This window comes from Stenella coeruleoalba (genome assembly GCF_951394435.1).
Source record: "Stenella coeruleoalba genome assembly, chromosome: 5".
Lineage (NCBI taxonomy): Eukaryota > Metazoa > Chordata > Mammalia > Artiodactyla > Delphinidae > Stenella > Stenella coeruleoalba.
The window spans coordinates 24,765,809-24,784,563 of NC_137150.1; the positions used below are offsets into that span (position 1 = coordinate 24,765,809).

Sequence of the window (18,755 nt, forward strand, 5' to 3'; positions counted from 1 at the left end):
TCTGATATGAGTACTGCTATCCCTGCTTCTTTGTCATTTTCATCTGCATGAAGTATCTTTTTCTATCCCTCACTTTTTGTTTCTTTAGCCCTGAAGTGAGTCTCTTGCAGGCAGCATATTGAAGGGTCTTGTGTTTTCATGGAATCAGCCACCCTATGTCTTTTGATTGGAGCATTTAGTCCATTGACATTTAACGTAGTTATTGATAGGTATGCAGTTATTACCATTTTATTCCTTGTTTTCCAGTTGTTTTTGTAGTTCTCTTCTGTTCATTTCTTCTTTTTGTTTCTCTTGTTGTGGTTTGATGATTTCCTTTAGTAGTATACTTGAGTTCCTTTCTTTTTGGTTTTTGCATATCTATCATAGGTTTTTTTTTTTTTTTTCAGTACGCAGGCCTCTCACTGTTGTGGCCTCTCCCGTTGTGGAGCACAGGCTCCGGACGCACAGGCTCAGTGGCCATGGCTCAGGGGCCTAGCCGCTCCGTGGCACGTGGGATCTTCCCAGACCAGGGCACGAACCCGTGTCCCCTGCATCAGCAGGCAGACTCTCAACCACTGCGCCACCAGGGAAGCCCTATCATAGGTTTTTGATTTGTGTTTACCATAGGGCTCATATATGCTGTCCCATAATTATATCTACTTGTTTTAAACTGATAGTCATTTAAGTTCAAACACATTTTAAAAGATCTACATTTTTACCCCCCTCACCCACATTGTGTTTCTAATGTCATATTTTACATCTTCATGCTTATCTCTCAACTGTTTACTGCATTTACAGTTGCTTTTATGTGTATGTTTTTTTCTTTTCATCTATGTACTGGCTTTTTAAAGTAATCTTCAATCCTTACTATGTAACTGCCTTTCCTAGTGGGATTTTCCCTTTCCTATAGATTCTTGCTTCTTTTCCATTTAGATAAGACCCTTCAACATTTTTTAGGTTTACTGTTGATGAATTCTTTTAGTTTTTGATTGTCTGATAAGTTCTTTATTTCTCCTTCTATTCTAAATGATAATCTTGCTGGGTAGAGTATCCTAGGTTGTAGGTCTTTTCCTCTCAGCACTTTGAATGTATCAAACCTCTCCCTTTTGGCCCACAAAGTTTCTGCAGAGAAAATCAGCTGATAGTCTTATGGGGATTCCCTTGTATATGACTGATTTTCTCTTCATGCCTTTAGAATTCTCTCTTTATCTTTATTCTCTCTTTATCTTTTATTCTCTCTTTAACTTCTGCCATGTTGTTTATGATATGTCTTGATGTGGGTCTGTTTGGTTTCATCTTGTTTTGGACCCTCTGTGCTTCCTGTACCTGGATATCTGTTTCCTTCTTCAGATTTGGGAAAGTTTCAGCCATAATTTCTTCAAATACATTTTTGATTCCCTTCTCTCTCTCTCTTCTCCTTCTGGAACCCCTATTATGTGAATGTTCGTATGTTTAATGTTATCCTAGAGATCCAGTGGACTCCTTTTGTTTTTTAATTTTCATTTGTCTTTCTTTCTGCTGTTCTGATTGGGTGATTTCCATTATTCTATTTTCCAGATCACTTATGTGTTCTTCTGTGTCACTTAGGCTGTTATTCAGAGTGTTTTTTATTTCAGATATTGAATTGCCTATTCTTGTTTGGGTCTTTTTTATATTTTCTAGTTCCTTGTTAAAATGATCTTTGTTTAGATCAATTCTCTTGATCTAAACTAATTTAGTTAGCATTTTTATTACCAATGACGTGAATTCTTTATCTGGTAAATTGTTTATTTCTGTTTCATTATTTATTTTTTCAAGGTTTTTCTCTTACTTTTTCAATTGAGAGTAGTTCCTCTGCCTTTTCATTTTACTTAACTTTCTTTGCCTCTATGAATTTAGGTGAAACAGTTACCTATTGTGGTCTTGAAGGGGTGTTCTTATGTGTGTACCCAATGCCTTTGGTGGGATGGCTGGATTTGATGTGGACACCAGTGTTTCCTCAGGGTATGCTGGCAGCTATGACCTTGGTAGGAGGTGTGGCTAGAGATGGAAGAGCTAGAGCCCACGCAGGGTGTGAGGTGCGACGTTCTCTTTGCTCACTGGCCATCACTGCCCTGTGGGATCTGCTCCCAAGCTGCTGGAGTAAAAGCCCTGAGGGTCAGGCTAGAGCTGGCTCTGTTCCTTTTCAAGTGTGTTTTTCCTTCTCCCCACACCAGGATCTTTGCCCCAAAGGAGGGGGGTGCTGAAGCAAGTGGGGTTCATGCACTTATAGAGGTCTAATGCACTACCTGTGTAGGTTTCCGTGGCTCCACTCAGATGCAGCCCATGGTCGTGTCTTTTCCCTGGTATTGGCCACCCCAGATCTAGCGCTGCGCTATGGTGTGAAGTGAGTGGGACCAGAGCATCCACTCAGTCTGGGCTTGGGCACACAGCAAGGTGGCCACAGGAAACCCAGCAGCTGTGCTGCTGTCAAAACTCTGGGCTGCTTCTGGGGTGCCACTGGAGTAAGCTCCAACAATGGCAGCTGCCACACCACCTGGGCTACGCTCCAGGACTGGTTGCCTCTATGTCACAAGGACGAGTCTTCTCCCAAGTCCTGGATGCCCTAGATCCAGTGCCATCCTGTGATGTGGAATGAGTGGAGCTGGGGTATTCTCTCAGTTTGGGCTGGGGAGAGCAGCAAGGTGGTCACAGGAAATCTGACAGCCACTAGGGCAGACCTCTCTCTGCCCTAGCAGGGGGCAAGCCAGCACCTGCACCCCTCATTAGTGGCATCCAGGCTGTTCCAGCCTTTCTATCTCTCCCAGGGTTTCTCCAGCCAGTTAAGGGGGCTTGTCTCCTATGCGTAGAAACCAGACTGGAACACCCAGTCTGTGGCTTGACCCACTAACTCCCCAGGGCGAGTATCCACCTGTGTAATCTCCCTTTTCCTTTGAATCCCTTCCCGGGGCACAGGTCCTGACCAATCACTTTCTTCTCATCCTACCCGATTACATGTATACCTTTCTTAAAGCCTTTGTTGTACAGGAGTCCTTCTGCCTCTTTCCAGCTAGCTTTCAGTGAGAATTATTCCACATGTAGATGTATTTTTGATATGTTTGTGGGGGGAGGTGAGCTCCAAGTCCTCTTACTCCACCATCTTGATCCGCTTTATTCCCCATTACCTTCCTGACCTAATCTACTACAGCTCTCGCTCTGATTCACTACATACCATCCACGCTGACCTCCTGGCTTTTCCTTGAACATACCAACCACACTCCCATCTCAAGGCATTAGCATTTGCCATTCCCCTATCTGCCAACGCTCCTCCTCCAGATACCTTTTCATGGCTTGATCCTTCACCAGCTTTATATCTTTACTTGGATGTCATCTTTTGTGAGGCCTTCCTTAACCTCCTACCTAACTAAAGCTACACCCTCTCGCACAAAAATCCTCCCTGGCCCAAGCTTTATTTGGGCTACAGGCAAGGGCCTGTGTAATACTGATATATACTATATCAATACTGTGCAATATACTACATATTTTATTTTTATTGCCTGTATCACCTCAACAGAATAATAAACTCCATGAGGGTAGTTTTGTTCACTGATACTTCATTTACTTAGCACTTAGAACAGGGTCTGGCATACTGAAGGTGTTAGATGAATATTTATTACTCATTTAATCTTATTCCTTAAATAAACTAAAGAATAGTTGGTACATAATAGGAATACAACAAACGTGTAATTCTACACCTCTTCTCCATTATTTTATCTAAGAATGTGGGGAGGTATTTTGTCTGCCTCACAACTGGTTGTTCAATTCCTTCCGATACAATAAATTAGAGAAAAAAAATGTTCTTGAAGCTTTAACAATCTCAACCCTAATGACCTCCTAAGAAGTGCTGAAATCTGAGAGTGCTTTGGTTGTAACAATGACTGAGAATTGCCACTGACAATTAATACTTGAAGGGCAGAGACGCGGAACATCTCACAATACATATATAGGACCCACAAAGAACTGTCCTGCCCAAAATGCTAAGAGTGCACAAAATGCAAGAGTTCCTCTGTTAAGATAGACTGTAGTTGAGGAGACAATGTAATAACTCAGGCCACTAATTATTTAAGATTCTATGTGTAAAGGTGACTATAAATGATTCATGAAAAATAAGTATTTCTTATTCAAAATGCATTTCTTAAAGAAAATTTGAAGTCCTAGTTCTGTAGGTATGAATTCACACATAACACAACAGAAAGACAGACATATATTTACTAAAAATTTAAAAGACACTCACGAATGGAAGGTATCATTGCTTTGCTGTTCACAGAAGATGCCTACACAGTCCTTCTGTTCTTTTGGAGTATAGTCTTTATCATACAGTTGTGTCAGTCCAATTGTGAAAGAAAACAAAACAAGAAGAAACATTCCAAGAAATTTTCCAAAATCTTGTAACATCTGTCCCATTGAAATCTGTGGAATATATTACATAGGCATTCATTAAAATCATCAGGAAAACAAAATATGAAAAACTAAATGACCAGGCAAGAAAACATATGATCCACAAGGCTACTCCTTTTTTTCCACCTGTTTGAGATATTTCATCACTTTTAAAACACCAAAAATCCAGTTGTCAAACAAAAAGCCATTCTGATCATGCCAGCACTGTGAGTGTTGGATGGTACATTCCTTGAATCTGGACCAAGTCTGCAGAGGATAATTTTGCTATGAAGGTAGAGGAAGAGACATAGAGATTTAAGAAAAGGCCTAATTTGCAAGGGATGAAAGGAAAATTCTTTGCTAAAACCTAAAGGGAAGTAAATGCTTATATTTATAGTTTCTCAAAGTTTACAAATATAAAACCATTAGGACATAAAGTATTTCATTTGATTTTTGCAACCAATTTAAACCACTTCCTGAAGAACAGCATTTCCCCCTCTAGGACTGTCCTAATCTCTTTTGCCAAGGTGATCAATTCTCTTTCATTTGGGGTCTATTATAAGAAAAAATTATACGTGTTAAGTCAAATGAGAGGGTCTAATACTTATGTAAGTATCTACCATAATTTAGACATGTGTAATGCATCTGGGAGCTTTATTCAAGCCTAATTTCATTCTCCTTTAATACTCTTTCAAATTCTGGGGAATAGGTACTTTTCATAAATTCTTGTTATTTAAATTGGCATACAAATTTGGAGAATAATTTAACATTATGCTTTGATCCCGAAATTCTATCCCTAGGAATTTAGCCAACAGGAAGTACACAAAGATGCATTACATACAAGGATTTTCATTGTAGCGCTGTAGAAAAAGAAATTAGAACATCCTAAATGTTGTTGTCAAAAAGAATGAAGTGCTATGTGCTGGCATAGAAAGATGCCTACAAAACATTAAGTTAAAAAAGCAGGGTACACAACAGTATTAAACAGCTATTTTTTAAAGGATAGGTTAGATATATATTTTCATATAGATAAGTTTTGATATGCACAGGAAATTTCTGGAAGTTTACACAAGAAACCATTAACAGTGCTTGTCTATGGGAGGTAGGACTAGGGGTGTGGTTTGAATCTTCTTTGCTATATGCATTTATTACTTTTAAGATACAAAAATTAAGTGTTTAGAAATAATCCCTCCTCAAATGTAACCAGGCCAAATTTATATAATTAGTGAAATCCAACTTCAAATAAAATTCCGAACTCCCTCGAGCCTGCCAACATAACACATGCCAATCACCGACGACACAAAATAGTAGCAGCAGGCAAGTGGCCAAGCCCCTCCAGCCCACTATAGTGAGCCAGCTAATTAAGTCGAAGAGGTGTGGTAAAATTTTTACGCACAGCACAAGCTAGTATTCCAGGCGACTTGGAGTGGGAAGGTCCACTATGCCTGACTTTTATGCACTTGACTAGCATGTGACTCTTTTCAAAATCTTATGCTTCCCTCACTTAGCCCCCTTGCCAAATTCTGATGGAAGCAACAGAAAACTTTTAGAATCAGAAAGCTCAAAATGTGTGAGAAAGAGAAGAAATACATTTCTCTCTTAATCAATGATAGCTTTATTAGGTCACTTTGGAAAGAAATCACTTATTCAGATTGTGACTGCTTAGAATAAAGCCATATCGTGTTAGTAGAGAACCTAATAATGTATGACAGTAAGAGTACAATAACTGCTTTAGATAAGTACAGAAAAGATTGGATTTGAAGAAAATTTAGACACTGTGAGCTTAAAGGTAAATAAAGTTTTCCAAGAGTGACCATGTATGCTGTTATAATTTTAATTTCAAAAATTTAGTCCAAAAGTGAAAGCCTTAATTTAATATTACTGGGTTTTTTTTTGTTTTTGTTTTTGTTTTTTTTGCGGTACGCGGGCCTCTCACTGTTGCGGCCTCTCCCATTGTGGAGCACAGGCTCCGGACGCGCAGGCTCAATGGCCATGGCTCATGGGCCCAGCCGCTCTGCGGCATGTGGGATCTTCCCGAACCGGGGCACGAACCCGTGAACCCTGCATCGGCAGGCGGACTCTCAATCACTGCACCACCAGGGAAGCCCTTAATATTACTGTTTTAAAGATAAGAGTAATTTAATTTCAATATCAAGATGAGCAATATTTAATGAGAACACTACAAACTTCATGACTTGTTTTTTAAAAACATATTAGTTCTTGTATAACATGGAAGAACCAAAATTAGCTACAGTGGATATCGCTGAGGTGAACATTAGCTTGAAGAGCACACTAATGAAACATTCATGTGAAATGCAAACATTAAAAGCAGTAAATTAATTTTAGTCTGAGAAAGATTATAAGGTTCATTTATTTGTAAAAATAACAATCACGCTTTCTTACATGTTTACTTATTTTTCTATGTGTCAAAAGAATCAAACTGGACTACTTCTCACACCATATACAAAAACCTGAAACCGTAAAACTCCTAGAAGAAAATATAAGCCAGTATGCCTCTTTGATATTGGTCTTAACAATACATTTTTTGATATGTCTCCTCAGGCAAGGGAAGCAAAAGCAAAAATAAACAAATGAGACCTACTCAAACTTAAAAGCTCTTGCACAGCAAAGGAAACCATCAACAAACGAAAAGGCAGCCTACCGAATTGGAGAAGATATTTGTAAATGATGTGTCTGATAAGGGGTTAAATACACAAAATCGTACAAAGAACTCAGACAACTCAACCTTCCTCTCTCCAAGCACCCCCTCAGTCATGCTCCCAAGTCCTTTGTATGTAATCTCTAAAATAGTATTCTTCACTTTATACTTTATGTTTGTCTCTTCTAGCAGTCTTTAAGGGCAGGCACAATGTCAGTGAGCTCCAGAGCCTGGCATATTAATTAAAGTACTGAATACAGGGGCTTCCCTGGTGGCGCAGTGGTTGAGAATCTGCCTGCCAATGCAGGGGACACGGGTTCGAGCCCTGGTCTGGGAAGATCTCACATGCCGTGGAGCAACTAGGCCCGTGAGCCACAACTACTGAGCCTGCGCGTCTGGAGCCTGTGCTCCTCAACAAGAGAGGCCGCGATAGTGAGAGGCCCGCGCACTGCGATGAAGAGTGGCCCCCGCTTGCTGCAACTAGAGACAGCCCTCGCACAGAAACGAAGACCCAACACAGCCAAAAGTAAATAAATAAAATACTGAATACATAACTACTTTTTATATGTCTTTTATCTAACTCTTTACCATTTAACAAGAGGTATCACATATTTTTATTTATCCTGCAAGGTGGGGAAGGCTAGCATTATCTCCATTTCTCCAAGTGACAAACTGAAACTCAAAGATTTAGTGAATTGCTCAGGGTGAAAGAACTAATAGATGGCAAATGTGGAATTGAATTCTTGCTTCTGACTCCTTGCAAGGGCTTTTCTAAAACATCACTTTGTGGTTTTTACCTTAGCTGTCCCATTAGAAATTTGGGGCTGGGTACAATTAAGAAATATTTAGTTCTCACGCATTTTGCCTACACAGCAGGGCTTGTTGAATTAATACACGAATAAATGTATTTTAAAAGATGTAATTGTTAATTAACATTTTGCACCATCTTTTTTCTAACACTATGTGAGCTGGGCCTTACTTTCCTGACCTATAAAAGAAATGGCCACATGCTGCATCAGACTTGCTCATCCACATGCTATTAAAAATTTGTCAGACTTCACCCCAAACTATTTAATCAGCATCTCTGAGGGCAGGACTGGAGAATGTAGGTTAAATGTGTTCCCCACACCATCCTTGCAGCCTCTCCAGTTTTTGAACCCCTAGACTATACGACTTCTAAGTTTCCCTCTAGCTCTGACATTCCATACTCCTTTCAAGAAAAAATATCCATCCCCAGTATACCCTAAAATGCCAAACACCTGAAATCACTCTTTACTCACAAAGAACAATACTTTACAAACAACAATAATATGCCATTTATGTTATACAGGCCACTAAACTAAGTCTGATAATTATCCAATAAAAACAAACAATTCACTAGGAATAAAGGATGCACTCGTGTGTCACATACTACATTCACTTTCCAAGTTTTCTTGTATTATTTTTCAGGTCGGTCACAGTTACCTCCACTACTCTAAGGGAATGGAGGAACGGATCTAAATGTTTATGTAAAGCCCATGATGCGTCAGGTACTCTGCTATGCATGTGATATACACTGACCCATTCAATCCTCACAACAGATACAAAAACTGAGACTCAAAGAGAAGAGGTAACAGTAAGTTATGGAGCAAGATTCTGAACCAAGCTGTGTGATCCTGTCTTTTCCTTCTTGTCTAATCTCCCAACTACCAGTATTAAAGGCTGCATAAGTCATTTGACACACATGGATAAATGAAGAAGAATTTTAAAAATCTATAAACTATGAAAGCCTGCCAACAGAAGTATTGTACAGTAAAAGTTAATGAGGGACTCATATTACTCATGAAAACTCTGAGAAGCAATTCAGCACAGTGGTTAAGACCATTAGCTCTTGAGCCAAACTGGGTTGGAATCCCAGTTCTACTACTCATCAGCCGTGTGACCTTGTACAAGTTACTTAATGTCTCTACACCTAAGTTGCTTCCTCTGTAAAATGTAAATACAAGAGTCCGCCTCTTCGAATGGTTGCGAGGATTGAATGAGGTCATAAATGTAAATAAAGATCTTAGAATAGTAACGGACACACAGTTAAGGACTCAAATGTTCACTGTTAATATTACCATTATTCACGATTATTTATAGATTGTGCCTTTTTTTTTTTTTTGGTTGTTGAAGTATGTAACATTACTGATTTATACCCAATCATGTCTCTTACATCTGCTGAGGTAGATTAGCTGGCATCCTGAATTCAAAAAAGCGGGAGAGCTAACTTCAAAGAGCAGGCTGGTCTCTGGAGTCAGACCAAGGCAGGTTTAGCTCTTGACTCTGCCACTTAATAGTTCTGTGAACTATTTCTCTCCCTAAGCCTTAAACCCTTCATTTGTAAAATGAAAATGAAAAATAACAAGGGTTGTGAGGACGGCTAAATAAATGGAAAACATATAAGAGAGTGCCTGGTCCACATGAAATGTTCAATAAATGTTAGTTGCTGTTATTATTGGGAACAAGCAGGTACAGCAACAGCTAGGATGTAGCCCTATTTCTCCATCAGATTTTTTTGTTTTCTCAGACCAATCAGTGCTTGTATTTACTCAACCCCATCTAACAAGTTTTTCAACTCAATTCAACAAACAGACATTAACTCCATCATATGGAGAAATTCATTCTCATGGGAGTACGAGTGTAGATATAGATTTTCTAGTGGTGGGGACACTAAAGCTGGTGCATGTCCCCTCTCCCTGGAATGCCCTACAGCCAACCTCCTTTCAACTCATCTTTTAAGGCTTAATTTCAGTGTCATCTCTTCTGGGAAGTCTCCTCTGTTGCCTTCAACTGAAGTGAGTACCCTTCCTCTGGGCTATTACAGCATCCACCATTCCAAATGTTGTCATTGGCTAGTCATCCTCGGTGAACCATGCATTCTTTAAAAGGAGACTGCAGTATACTCACTTTAGTATATTCCCAGTGTCCAGTACCTATCAGGCACTCAATAAATGTTTATTGAATGAATAAGTAAAGTTTCAACAAGCAGAGGATAGTCTGGGACAGCGGTCCCCAACCTTTTTGGCACCAGGGCCTGTTTTCGTGGAAGATAATTTTTCCACATACGGGGCGGGCGGGGTGGGGGATGGTGCAGGTGGTAATGCGAGTGATGGGGAGCAATGGGGAGTGGCAGATGAAGCTTCACTTGCTTGCCTGCCGCTCACCTCCTGCTGGGCAGTCTGGTTCATAACAGGCCTTGGACTGATACCGTTCCGTGGCCTGGGGGGTGGGGACCCCGGGTCTGGGACATTCTAAACAGGGTAATAACATAAAAAATGACAAGGAAGTGGGAAAGCACATGACCTGTGTGAGATTAGTGACTGGTCTTGGCCCAGATGGAGAAGTATTTCATGAAGAGATAAGGAGATGAGTATAGTGAGCAATGGCTAGAAAGTAAGGCCCAATTGTAGAAGCCCATCTTCCAAAGTCTACCTACAACATGTCAGAAATTTAACAAATACAATTATACAAATTTCAAGTAATAGAATAAAGGATTCAATCACTGCTGAATCAGGATCATTTTATGTATTCCACTACAGGATAAGTCCATGACCTTGCTTTGCCTGGTAGAGTCCCAGTTCACAGCTGTTGTCCCAACTTAGTAATGAAAAATATCCTTTTCATTCTCCAAAGTGTCTCTATTTGGATGATAAATTATAGTCATTCTAACTAAGGGAGAGATCTGGACTCCTACTGCAGGTTATATAACCAGCTAAATTAAAGTCTGTCAGCTTCTAAATCTACAAAGATTTGGAAGGAAAAAAATGTTAGTAAATGGAGATAAATTTAACAAACAACTGCAGTAATCACATAAAAACATTATCTGACATAGCATGTTATGTAAAGAAAAAAAGCTGCACTTTAGCTAAAGTAGTTAATTTATTGTCAATTTTCCTTTTGCATTTCTTTTCGCTTTATATTCATAATTGAATCACTCTTTTAATTGAGTTCCTTGCTTCTGATTAACAAAATGGAGGAAAATGTATTATAAATCTTCTGCACAAAATTATTCTAGAGTTCTTTGTTACCAATATGTTATACAAATCTTTCATGTCAATAAGATTACACTGGAAAACAAATAACTTTATTGGAGAAATCTTTTAAGTAAAAGCCTGAAGATAGGACTCTACAGATTCTTATTAAATATCTATTTTTCATCCTCTTTCTGAGTAACCAGACCTTGGTTTCTTGGGGGGAAATATGTTCAATTAAAAGTACTCATCTCCTCAGAGATACAAACAGCCATGTGACCCAATTCTGGCCAATGAGTTATAAGTGGAAGTATTTTGTAGGCCTCGAGGAAAAATAATTGTCCTCTTGTTAAAAAAAAGAAAGACAGCTGGCTCATGCTCTCTGCCTTTCCCCTTCTTCCTGCTGGATGCAGACTTTATATAATGACTTGGAGCAGGGAGCCTGCGACCATGAGAACCAGTCACACTCGAGACAAGTTTATATATTTGCAAAACTCATCAAACTATACAGTTAAGACGGGTACATTTTACTGTATGGCAAATTATACCTTAAGATACGTTTTTAAAAAAATCAGTTGCTGGACTAGACCATAATATTTAAACATATATTATGATTAACCTGTAGACCTTTTAAAAAATAGGAGCACACTAAATATTTGTTAGTTTCACTTAAATTATTTGCTAGTTCTATGGCTATTAGAACAATATAAAGTACCTGCTGGAGGAGAAAAACACACACCACAGCTGAAAAGACAAATACCCACTTACGCAGTATTTGTATACATGTCTATAGTTCTTTTGGGAAAAGATTAAGTCAGGAAGACCTGACTCAACAGTTCTAAAAAAAAGAAACAAATAATTTGCTAAGAAATAATAATATACTTTTTCCTTTTTAACTTGTTGTAAAAATCTGTAAAGAAATTTTCAGTATAGAAACTTAGTGATACCATCAGTTTTTAGCTAAAAAACAAAGAAAACAATGTGCATGTAGAAATACTGTGGACTCTTGATTAAAACATTTATAGAAGATATTAGTGATAAAAATTAAATCAAAATAACAGATAGTCTAAACCAGTGTTTCACAAACCATGTTTTGGAGAAAAAAAGAGACCTGAGCATATTTCATGAAAAATGGGTATGATGTTAACTGAATTTAGGTGATGATAGTTTGAACAAGATCAAACAAGTTTTTTTACTTCTTTCTCATAGGCTTTAATGTGATAATGTGTACTGTGAATTCCCAAAAGAGGTTATACGGAATGCAGTGTATCCCAAACTTATTTCAGTCCGAGCATCTCACAGGACTTGGCTAAGAGAGAGTCACACTTCAGGAAACACTCTCGGAGGATGACAGCACAAGCCAAATCAAATGGGGTTTTTCCTACATATTTTGTTTTCATATCTCTGTTGGAGAAGGTAATTATGCATTTTATTTAAAATATCTCCTTTAAAAATACAAAACAGAATCTAAATTGTTAGTAAATTTTGACTTAACAAGGAAAAATGAATATTGCTCAGGTTTTCAGACTTACAAAATAACAAAGTATTATGTAGAGCTGGTCCCCAAGCAGAACTGGCTCCACCTTTCAAGAACAATCAGCTACTAAAATCTGTGGGGTACATGCAACCAATTATGAGTCCTTTCTTTAGTGTAAAGAGACTCAGAATTTAGTCCTGGACTCTCATGTATAATAATCATACTACTTTGAAATGATAAAAGCTCAATTTCTTTAACTATAAAGTACTGTAAAGCATAAAGTTGGACTACATAAGCTCTATGAAATTTTTTAGCTCTAAATACTCTATTTTCCAACTTACTACATTTGATATTTATTAAGCAAAGTAAAAGAGTATTTTGTTACAATATAACTTACGTATTTTCAAAATCATCATGAAGTATGAATTCTGTTTGTGCAACATCTCCCTTATATTTATCACTTAAAACTTTAAATGTGAAATTCATTTTGGTAAAAAGCAAAATTTTATGTCCTTCTACTGTCTGAAATATAACTATATTTTAAATACATCTACGTCTATGAACTCGGGGGAGAGGGACAATGGACCACAGCTTAACAAAGTTTGGAATGTCTAAAAGTAGAGGATTATCATTCAGCCAGAAGCAAAGCAGATGAACATGCTGTGACTTTTCAACTGTTAACTATTTTCAAAAGCAAAGTTTAGCTTTAATATCATGAGAAAACAATGTTCCAGTGGACAAGTAAAAGGTGTAGTAGTTTTACAAATTTTCTTCAAGAAATTTTAATTACTCACCTGTAATGGACCCAAGATAGAGCTTGTTGTATACATAAAAAAGAGACGAAGATAACTCAGAACATTGGCAAATGCAAAAAGCCCTTCTGCCACCAGTGTAGGATGGAATGCATCCCAGTCCTTCCGATCAGCAAAATCATGAAACTAAGGTTAGGAAAAAAAAAGCCAAAGATAAAACAGCTCTCTCAAGTTAGGAAAATAAAAAACAAATATTCTGACTGTTGAAAGAAAACTATTTTATGTCTCCTTGTGGGGGACTCGATTTATGTTTTATAAAGTTCTCTTCTTTTAATAGAAATAACATTGTTTTAAATAAATAAAAGATTTCTACATATGTGGGGCAATATCGCTTGTGCTATATAAAGAGGTTTTCTCAGAAATTCCTATGTTTTAAAAAACTAATGTTTTAAAAACTTTCATTAGGTTTTTTATGAATGAAATTTCTGCTAGTTTTTCTTAAATTCCACAACACAAACTTTAAGAATGTGTGCTGTCAATTAATTAGCTATCACATTAAATTAACCTAGCCCTTTGACTCAGGATTCTACAATGGCCCATATATGCTTTCTCCCTTCTAAATAACAAGAAAAAAAAGAGTGTATTATTATACTTTAGACATAGAATGACCACATGTTCCAATTGCCTGGGACAGTCCCAGATTACATACCAGTTTTCCTGGCATAATTATTAATTGTGCCCCCTTTCACTTGTAAAGTGTCTTGGTCTGAATAATAAACTATATGGACACCCTGCTTCTAGAACTAAAGAGACCAGTCTAAAAAAACCAATGACCATCAACCTTTCTATCAAACCATCTATCTATATATGATCTTTTTATTTTCTTAATAACTTCACAACTCTGGTCATGGAGCATACCTAATAAACATGTTTGGTACTACTGATCAATTACATGAATAGAGGTTTTTAATAAAGTGATATAAGATAACCAGTTTGCTTTCTCTGTAGTCTATAAATCAGTCAAAACCCAAAAAAATATTATATAAATAGTTCCTTGAATGTGACGCCTCAGAATTCTAAACTCAGGTGTAAACCAAGGTAGTTAACATAATCTCCATTACCTTTCCTGGGCTTTTAATAAATCTTTATAAACGTAACATTATAAGATGTCTATAAGGTTAGATTTTTGTCAAATTTTAAATTTAAAAATATAGGAATCAGAAAATAACTAAATTTACATAACTTTTTAAGCTGTGTAAGATAATAGTCATGATTTGGAATGTGTAAAACACTATATAATGAGTTCCATTCAGATAAACTTTTTCCAGATAGACATAAAGATATCTAACACTAATCAATTTAAGTAACTTTGTGTTACTTAGGTTAATGAGGTAATATATAGGTTAATGAGGTAAGTGAACCTAGCTCAGATTTAAGGAATTGGCATTTGGTAGAAAGAAAATGCCTAGACAGACCTGGATTTAAATCCAGTCTTGGTTTCTTACTGTGTGGTCTTGGACAAGTTATTTATTATCTCTGAGCTTCCTTTTCCTTATTTGCAAAATGGGGATAAGGACATCTGTCTCATAGAATCCCTGTGAGAATAAAATGAGATAAAGTATAGCAAGTATCAACCATGGTGCCTGGCATAAAATAGGTAACGAACATTTAATGGTAATTAACACCCTTGAAGCTATTAGAAAGGAAGGAAACAATGTGTACTATTCCCTTGCACAAGGATAGGTTTAGAATGAAAACACATCAGACACAGATTTGGGCCAAAGTAACTCTGAGATACATAGCTAAATATCCTGGGTTTTTCCTAAATAAATTTCACTTGTGCCTCCAGTTGACATAGTTAATAGTCACCTTGTTGTGAGCAACCACTTTGAGGGCAAAGGTTGCCAAATAAAGTGAATTCATGACAAAACTGAGTTGATTACGTGATTCTTCTAAAAAGTCTTCCAACCCTTCATACCAGAGTCTTTTAATGTCTGACCAAATCATCCCTAAAAAAGGAAGAAAAAAAATCAGATAATGCTCTCTTCATTCAATAATAAACTAAAAAATACCTTAAGACTCAAAGTACTAAATAAATAACACCTGTCAGTTGTAGCCTCATTCAGAAGAAAAAAATAACATTCAGTAAAATGTTCTTAAAATATGAAAGAAAATAACCTTAAGTTTCATATGACAATATCTTTCCCAGAGAGGGATTTTAATAAATGATGTGAAACAAGCATAAGAAAGCAAATTGATGTTAAATACAAAACCCCCAAAAGGCTCAGTTCCTGATTCTTTTCTCTGTCTACACTCACTCCTATAGTGACCTCATCCAGTCTAGTCTAACGGCTTTAAATACCATCTATGTGATAGACTTTCAAGTTTTTATCTCTGAACTCAACCTGTATTTACATAATAATAAATAGCTCTAAACTTCTTTCCTAAACTTAACTTGTATAGGTACTTGGCTACTCTACATCTCAAACTGGATGTCCTAACATGTCCAAACTGAACTCCTAATCTCTGCACCCAAATTCACTGCTCTTGAAGACTTCCCCATCTCACTTAATGGCAACCCCATCCTAGCTGCTCACTCTCAATGTCCTTGAATCATCCTTGACTGATATTCTTTTAAATCACACATTCAATGCAGTAGTAAGTCCTGCTGGCTTTACTTTCAAAATATAGTTAGGATCTAACCTTTCTCACCACTATTTCAACTTCAAGCCACTATCTTCTCTGGTCTGAATTACTGAAATAGCCTAGTCTCCCTGCTTCTACCCTGTTCTCCCTAAAATCTATTCTCAACATGACAATCAGAGTAACCCTTTTAAAATGCAAGTGCTACTTCTCTCCTCAAAACACTGTAGTAACCCCCAGAGGAGAAAGAATTAACTGCAGGAGAGAACTCTTTTCCCATGGGAAGAAAATCTCATGTTATCATCTATTTAAGTGTTGCCTTGGAAACATACTACATTAAGAAAAATATGGAAGGTCAGCTGTGTTCAAGATTGTTATAAAAACAACCACTGATTGGGAAACTGCATCTGGACTGGAGGACTATGAGTGGACTCATAGACCCTAAAAGTATACCCAACCAGGACTATATAAAAACATGTTGAGAAGCACAGGCCTCAGCTTCTCTGTGTGATGTCTCTCTTAATGTAAAGTGTGCATGTAGTGGGAGCTACATTCTGAGGCTTTCTAAGATATCCTGCTGCATTTATAAGAAATCCTGGTAGATTTCAGGCTTCTTTGGCTGGGGTAGCCCATACCCATGAATATGGCCTCATTCCACACAACTGAGTGTGCCCCTATGGGGCTGGGAAGCAGCCCCGTCTTTTGTAAGAACTGCCAATAAAGATATATTTGAAGCTGTCATGCTGACGTGCTCTATTTCCTGTCTTCTATCTTCCAAAGGTAAGTAAATCTGGTGCCAGGTTTTTGCCTATCGTGTCCGGCGAGTGCGAATGTTAATGAGAACCTAAGACCACCGCTGCTGACTGCAGAGTAGGCATTGCACCTTCCCTTACAGCTCATTTTATTCAGAGTCAAAACCAAATTCCCTACAATGGTCTACAAGACCCTACATTACCTCTTCTCTCTGATCTCCTCTCCTATCAATCTTTCCCTCCACTACTGGCCTCCTTGCTTCCTTGCTGTTCTCTGAACACACAAGACTCCTGCCTTAGGGCCTTTACATGGGCTCTTCCCTCTGGCTGGAAGCTCCTCACCCAGATATCCATTTGGCTAACTCCCTCACTTTGCATCTTTGCTCACCACCTACTCTGATCATCCTATTTAAAATTGCAAACCCCGTGCCCCTCACTCCCAATCCCCCAACTCTTCTTTCTTTTCCCTTAGTACTTATCACTTTTAAACAATGGATATAGTTTACTTATTATGTCTATTATTAACTGACTACCTTCCTCCCACTTCGGGTAAACTCTTCAAGGGTAAGAATCTTTGTTTTATCAACCAATGTCCTAAATGTCCTATATAGTGGCTGATACACAGTGGGTGCTCAAAAATTTGCTCAGTGAATAAATATACATAAATAAAAACCAACTGAACCAAATAACTCCCTTCCCCTTCTTTGGCCAGAAGTTTCTCCATAGTTTTATATTCCTGGGAGTAACAGAGAACAGTACTACAATCAAGAATAGCTTTATGACACATTCCTCCACTAAGGTTTTTTTTTTTTTTTTTTAAAACAGTGAGCGGGCCCCTCACTGTTGTGGCCTCTCCCGTTGCGGAAAACAGGCTCTGGACGCGCAGGCTCGGCGGCCATGGCTCACGGGCCCAGCTGCTCTGCGGCATGTGGGATCTTCCCATACCAGGGCACGAACCTGTGTCGCCTGCGTTGGCAGGCGGACTCTCAACCACTGCGCCCCCAGGGAAGCCCCACTAAGTTATTTTTAAGGAGAATGTCAAGTGACAAAAGAACAGAGTGCTACAACCTAAATATGGATGATGATCAAGTTAAGCCAATCAGAATCATCCTCTGACTTACCAGGGTACAGAGTAAGTCCCCTGGGAAACACATGAAGTATTCTCAAAATATCTGTTCATAACATCTTAATTATACAGTACCCATATTTTATGTAGAAAAACATTTTGAAATATTTGCAGGTCTGACAGGGAAAACAGTTTTTAAAAATTCCACTTGGATGAGCTTCTATTTAAAATGAATAGATAAAAACTAACCAAAAATGTTAAACCAAATCGTTTACATTTTATTAACCCAAACACTGTAACAGTAGAACACTAAGCCAAGAAAGATGCTTACAGAAATAAGTGTTTTATTTCTGTAAAATGTAATATTATACCTAAAGGGAACGCTTGACAAAAATTACAACATGAATTGGAGAAGATTTTGATCATGAAAGGCAGACATATGAAAGAATATTAAGTACCACTGACAGTTTCCCAGCTCCTGTGCAATATCCCACACCAAAGTGAAGCTAATACACTTGATGTATTTCACATTTCTGAGCTGGATTGGAAGAACACAATAATTTTAAACTATTATAAGCAATGCAATCACTACACAATCAATGGACTACATTTTGGGGTCCTTTTTTGTTGTTTTTTAGAGTTAGTTAAGATTAGCAAACCGTAATCCCATCATTCTGGGAATTCCTCGAGGCTTGCTCCTAGGTCCTCTCCTCTTCTCATCTTATACTTTCTCAAGTGTCTCATGTGTGCCCAGTTTCATCTACAACATATATGCAGATTATTTGCATACTGCTAACTCAAGCTTAAACTTCTTCTTGAGCTCTAGACAATGATATCCAATTGTCTGACTGACATCTCTTTTGAATTTCTCGAAGGCTCTTCAACTTCAACATACCCAAAACCACACTAAGGATCTACCCTTTCACAAATCCCCAAACCTAGTACTCTTCTAGAATACTTAGGTTGCTTAATAATTTCCTCCTCCCCCACTTCATATATATATATATATTTATTTATTTATTTCCATGTCCTACTGGCTT

At 37.8% G+C, this 18,755-nt stretch overlaps 1 protein-coding gene across 5 annotated transcripts in view; it reads right to left on the reverse strand.

The window, feature by feature from the left end:
• The window catches only part of TRPC1 (transient receptor potential cation channel subfamily C member 1), a 63,908-nt gene that overhangs the window by 7,950 nt on the left and 37,203 nt on the right, over nucleotides 1–18,755 (reverse strand). For 4 of the 5 annotated variants that reach the window (XM_079922166.1, XM_079922165.1, XM_079922167.1 and 1 more), the window contains 3 exons: nucleotides 15,124–15,263; nucleotides 13,297–13,440; nucleotides 4,232–4,407 (listed from right to left, as the gene is read on the reverse strand). In XM_079922166.1, coding sequence (XP_079778292.1) covers nucleotides 4,232–4,407; nucleotides 13,297–13,440; nucleotides 15,124–15,263 — 460 coding nt within the window. Of the gene's footprint in view, nucleotides 1–4,231; nucleotides 4,408–13,296; nucleotides 13,441–14,729; nucleotides 14,850–15,123; nucleotides 15,264–18,755 lie in introns of those variants that run through there. The other variant, XM_079922169.1, reaches the window with a different exon arrangement.